This window comes from Oryzias melastigma, linkage group LG11 (genome assembly GCF_002922805.2).
Source record: "Oryzias melastigma strain HK-1 linkage group LG11, ASM292280v2, whole genome shotgun sequence".
In the NCBI taxonomy this organism is placed as follows: domain Eukaryota; kingdom Metazoa; phylum Chordata; class Actinopteri; order Beloniformes; family Adrianichthyidae; genus Oryzias; species Oryzias melastigma.
Window position 1 is genome coordinate 530301 of NC_050522.1, and position 6093 is coordinate 536393.

Consider the following 6093-nt stretch of genomic DNA (forward strand, 5'->3'; position numbering starts at 1 on the left):
TTAAATCTGAATTTTCTTTAAAAATGTCCTCATTCATCAGAAAAATGCTACAAGAACATGTTAAAAACACCAAAAACCAAAGTGGGTCTTTAGTGAAACATTGAACTGTTTTCATTAAAGAACCTTGAAAATCGAAGCATTCGCTTCACATGGACGATCACATGTGATGTGATCCATCCCTCCATGGAGAGAGAAGGACCCAGAGGACCTCCCGGGTCCTTTTACAGCACCTCTTAGTTTTATAAGAAGGTGGAAATGTTTCACCATAAAACCAAAACAGAGGAGTCTTCAATCTGGACTTGTTTAGAGACCACATGGACCACTAGCAGGAGTTTTAGGAGTGGATTACACAACAGGACAACGATCCTGAGCACACAAACAAACCCGCATCCGAGTGGCTGGAACGGAAAAGAATGCAGATGTCGCAATAACCCAAAGTTGAGCCTTCGACCCGAATTTATGCAACAACGGGACCTTGAGACAGCTGCGCCTAAATGAAGACGTTCTGATGTGCAGAGTGGGTGAAAATTCATCAATGAAGAACGCAGAACCCAGCTTTACCACCTTCTAGGTTTCAGGTTCCAGAAGTTTCCTTTGTCTTTCTGTTAAACCTCTAAAGCACTAAATGATTTGGGTTCCTTAAATGTGACGTTCTTCTTTTGCGCACAGCGTTGCAGTATCAAAGTCTTCAGTTCAAAGTGTTTACTGATAACTCTACAACGACTTCCTCTCGCAACACCCGTCTGCCTTTCTTGTGTGTGCACGTCGATGCTGCTACACTGCTTTCAGCTGCACACACCCTGTGTTTGTGTGGTGTTGAATTCCTACTGCCACACGAGAGACTGCAGGAATGATTCTGAAGTTTATTAGCCCTAAATGTAAAGAAAAAAACCAAACTGTTGGATTAGACTAGATGTACATTTATGGAGCGCAGTCGAGCACCAGGACATTTACAGAAGTGGAAGGACCGTCTTTGTCCTCTCCATGGTGTGAGCGTCCAGCTCACCTTTTTGTTCCACTTCCTGGAGTGAGGCCCTTCTTTGCAGAAGTTATAAACTGCACTGGAGCGCTGGACTAAAGTGAGAAGCAGTTAGTTCAGCTTTTCGTAGCTATTTTAGCCTCTCTGTGTCAGTATGGGGCCAACAGGCCAACGTGACAGAAGTTTGATAGTTTGCCAAAGTAAACAAGGATCACTGTTAACGTGTGGAGAGTTTTTGGAGTGAAAACAACAGGAATCAAATAAAAATGAACTGTAGTGGTCATATATTTGATCTTCATGAATGTACGATGACAGAGAGAGTGTTGGAAGAACAACAGTGATGCTTCTTGTTTATGTCAACATTTATTTGCCCAGAAACCGAGAGACGCTTCCAGACTGGAAAGACTAGCAGACTTTGTTCTGCTGTGCAGGGAGCACCTAAAGTTTAGACTTTTTAGGTTTGCTTTCACACTGCACTTTTAGGAATGAATCAAACCATCTACCAAGTCTAATCTTCTGACCTTCATGGAGGAACTAATAGAAGTGGCTGTTAAAAGAACTTTGTGGTGCAAGAGGATTCAATCCATAGTTTTTATATATGTATGTACTACCATACATATATATTCTACACATATACACATATATATATATATACGTATATATATATATACAAATATGCATGTATTACAATAGTATTCTGTGAGTACCCCTCAAGTTAAAAGATTAAAAGGACTCAGTTTTAGGGGCTGATTGCCAAAGTTTTGGATGAACTGCTCATCACGGGGGTGGCAGGAAAAAAAAAACTCCTCTGGAAGCCGAGGGGGAGGAGCAGCAGGCTAAAGACGCCACAGGGAAAACTTAAACTAGCTGACAGGAGTGAGACGGACTCCCCACGCAACGCAAAGGAGATGCAATAGAAACGCAAAAAACAGACGTAACGGAGACGCAACGCAACAGAGACAAAACGCAACGAAGATTCAACAGAGACGCAACACAACAGAGACACAATGGAGACACAACGGAGACTCAACGCAATGGAGACAACGTAATAGAGATGCAACAGAGACGCAACGGAGACAGAGACACAACGCAACGGAGACGCAACGGAGACACGTTACAGAGACACAATGGAGACGAAACGAAGACGCAACGGAGACTCAACACAAGAGAGGCGCAATGCAATGGAGACACAACGCAACAGAGATTCAATGCAATGGAGATACAACGGACTCACAAAGCAACATAAACGTAACGCAGAGGGAGCCGTGTGAATTCTGGGGCAAATAGACATTGAATAATTTGTAATAATTGAGTGTATGGGAGTCATGTTTTAAATTGACCGCCATTTTGGATTTGTCTTGTAGAAAATGTACTTTTCTAGAAATGCTATATTTGTCTGAACCTAACCGACTCAGATAAACTGAAATTAACACGTTTTAGAGCCTGATTGCTTTTTTTCTTCATGAAGATCTATGAAATCCGGACTGCTGTGAACCTCCATCAACCTCATTGTTGTGATTGACATTTAACCTTAAAAAAATGGCAAACAAAGGAGGGCGTAGCCCTTAGATTGATGCATGATTGTCATGTCCTCAGGGCTATGAAGACCTCACAAGGCGTGTTCTAACATCTGTCCAAACTTTGAGAAGGTACGTTACTGTTGGAGAAGGATGTTGTGACCGTGAAAGGTCTGGAAAACATGCAGGAAAAGGCATTTTTCAGACAAACCAATGCTCACAGTGGTCCTAGCGGTGAATTCTTCCCCTGCAGCACCTTCATTTACGAGCATCTAAGTGTCTTTTAGCAAACATTTGCTGTGAATCCAAACATCTGTGTTGTAATCCTCGGGATCATCAAAGAGAGAACCCAAATCCCAGAGAACCTGCAGGACTTCCTGTTTCTGGACCTGAACTTGAAACTTACTGTTGTAGGTGAGGCGTGTCTTGCTGAAACACATGAGCAGGTGCTTCTCCATTTCATCTGTTGCCATGAACTTGGAGCAAACAGGACAGTGGAATCCTGGGAAAAACAGACAAGCAGACACTGAAAGGGGTCCAGATGCTGCTCTGCGGAGCCTTTATTGACATGTAAACAGAGAAAGACGTTGGAACCGTTGCAGCTGACACCGGCGGTCTGAAACCACCTCCTGACCTTCTATTTATTACTCCATTTAATTCTCCAAACCAGAACGTGTTCTGAATAGCTCACCTGGTTCAATACGGGTTATAGAGAATAATCCGCGACCTTGCTCCACAACAAGAACTGATGCTCCATAAACCCAGTTCCTGCTGTCTGATCGGACCCACATGTTGCTTCAGAGATGCGTTTTCAGACAGAAAAGCGTCTGCAAGCATCCCAACAACTGCTGTGAGGGCCGGATAAAAGTTCTGCAGAGTCACAGTCACACGACTCCCATGAGCAAAGGTTATCCGTGAGGTTTGCAGTCACTAGACTTCCTCATTAGTTATGCTTGTAAGTGTGTGTGGGGGGAGAGTGGGGGGGGGGTCTGAGAGTCAGTTATGAAAATGTGTTAACAAAAGGAAACAGTCCTGAAAGTGGGTTTGAGTTCTGTTGTGATCGGATCAGGTGTGGTGTCAAGGTAAGTTCCCCTGCCAGAATTAGTATCCCCAGTCTCAGGCACAGTTGATTTGCCTTGTAACGTTCCTATTTTGTCCCCAAAAGCCTAAAAAGAAGGTGGACGGTTACGATACACTATTCTGAGGCTTTTGGAAGGTTTTTTTGTCATATTTGCCCCCCCCACACACACACATTTCTATGTGAAATGTGTGTTAAGAAATAAAGAAAAATTACACTTGTTTGACTAATTTACCATAAAACTCGCAATTTATGAAAGAAACTTTGTGATGGAAGTATGTAACAACAGAAAAGGATTAAATAATTGTTGTTTCTACTGCAAATTATTGGGGGCACAGATTCTGGCAGGCTGGACACAATCTGTGCCCCATGTCATATTAGTAGAGTAAAAATAATATTTCATATATGACAGTAAACTCTCAAAAGACCCAGAATAAAGTATATCGTTATTATCCACTTTCTTTTTACGTTTTTTGGGGGGGGGGGAAATCTGAGTGTTGGCAAACAAATCAATGAGACAGGGGATACAAATTCTGGCAGGGGAACTTACCTTGACACAACACCGGCAGCTGCAGAAAACAGCAACACCTGCAGATTCAGGAAGTTTGTGTGCTGTTGTGCGTCTGCCTGTCAAACAATGTGTAACCAGCAGGAAGCTCTTATCTGCTGACCTACATACTGCGCTCTTCCCTTCAGCCTGCGCGAAAAACAGAAACACGCGAGAAGAGGGAAGACAAAGGGCAGCAGAGCAACCTGTGGCTCCGCGAGCCAAACAAAGACGCCAGTCATCAAGCAGTATGAACCTGTGCAGGTGTCACATGTGGAAACACACGGAGAAAAACAACATCCCCCTCCGCGCGCGAGCCTTACCTCCCAGCAGGCGCGGTGACAGCTGCGCAGGCAGCGAGCCTATGAGCAACCTGTGGCTGTCGGGGGGCAACTGGCCGTCCGCGTCATCCGCGCCGTCCAGGCTCTGATTGTGTGACCCCGACCTGCCGCCGGCCGGGATGCTCAGTCCGGAGCTGTTCGGGCCCCCGGCTGTGTATCGGATTCGGGGTCCGTCGGGTCCGTTGGTGTACCTCAGCCCCGAGATCCTCTCCCGCCCCCCGGAGTTCCCGGACGGGAGGTCTGAGCTGGAGTACGCCCGAGTCCTGCCGTCAAACACTTGGCTGCTCTGCTTGGCCCCCATGCTGCGTCGGCTTTTACAGATTTCTGCCACGAGACATGATGACAGGGACAGAGCCAACAAACGGACCGGAATCAGCCGCGGCCTCGGCGCGCTCCCGCATGTTCTGCCCGTGCGTAAAGTGCGCACACGCTGACGTTGAACTTGCTTTAGTTTGTTTCCCGCAGCTCAGTCCTTCCCCTTTTTATAACAAAGGGAAGAAAACAAAGTGGAGAAGGCCTGTGCGGGATCGAACCCGCGGCTCCTGCGGTTCGGAGGACGGCTGTGGCGCAGCGGCAGACCAGCTCCTCTGCTCCCACTTTGTTTTTGTACTTATCTGCAGCCGTCTGGACAGAAAAATAAAAACTAGATTGCCCTCCTCCTCCTGCTGTGGGGCAGTTTGGTCAAAGTCACGGGAGTACAGCAGATGAGAAGGAGCGCTGCCTTCAAAATAAAAGCCTCAGACCCCAAACAAAAAAGGAGCGTCACTAAAATGAGATTACCTCAGGGGACTCAAGGGGCCAAGATCCAAAACACACCTAAAGTCAAAGGCCGATCAGGAGAAACGTTTATTGAACACTCTAAATATAAATTTTCTAACTTTAAACCTGTAACTTTTTAACATTATTATGAACTAGAGATTATATTATTACCTGTGATAATACTAGTGTGAATGCTGTAAGCTGAACGTGACCGCTGAAGATGCTAGTGCTGATAGCTGAAGATGATAACCAGCTAAAATATTAGCTAAATGTCCCATTAATAAAAAAAAATTAAAAAATAAATAAAAATATATCCAAAACAGCTAGCTTGGAGCTGAAATATTAGCTAAACTCCAAAATAGCCTAAAAAAATCTTTTTAAATGCCAACATAGTCCAAAAAGCTAGCAGAATGCCAATTTTTTAAACTTAAAAACTATAACTTTTTAATATAATTATGAATAATAAAAAGGCAGGAATATTATTCCAGAATAAATCAACTTAAACCTTAAATAACTTTCAATATTTTACTCTCCATAAAAATATATTTAGTCAAATTTATACAAGTTAGAAATGAGCGCAACATAACATTGGGTCATTACTAACAATAAGATAAAATGATCTGGAGGGCCAGATAGAGTTACGCAGAGGGCCGGATCCCATGTTCCAGAGTGTCTTCAACCATGCTCATAAAAAAGCCAAATATAATGCAACATGTTTCATAAAATGCTGGATTCAAACCTGTTTCCTAATTTGTTCTTCATGTCTAGAACTGTCACTACACCAAAACTTATTAATGTTAAAAACGAGACTTTCACTAGTGCCAGTGTGAGTAAAGAACCAGGAGGTTTAGACTGAAAAACCCCTTTTAAAG

General features: G+C 43.9%; 1 protein-coding gene across 1 annotated transcript in view; it reads right to left on the reverse strand.

The window, feature by feature from the left end:
- LOC112140749 (E3 ubiquitin-protein ligase znrf2) overlaps nt 1–5205 on the reverse strand; it is an 11875-nt gene extending 6670 nt beyond the window's left edge. Inside the window, exons 1-2 of the mRNA XM_024263756.2 lie at nt 4445–5205; nt 2903–2998 (exon numbers count right to left, since the gene is read on the reverse strand). Of these exons, the coding sequence (XP_024119524.1) occupies nt 2903–2998; nt 4445–4763 (415 nt within the window). The 5' untranslated portion in view covers nt 4764–5205. The remainder of the gene's footprint in view (nt 1–2902; nt 2999–4444) is intronic.
- Between the last annotated feature and the right edge of the window lie 888 nt (nt 5206–6093).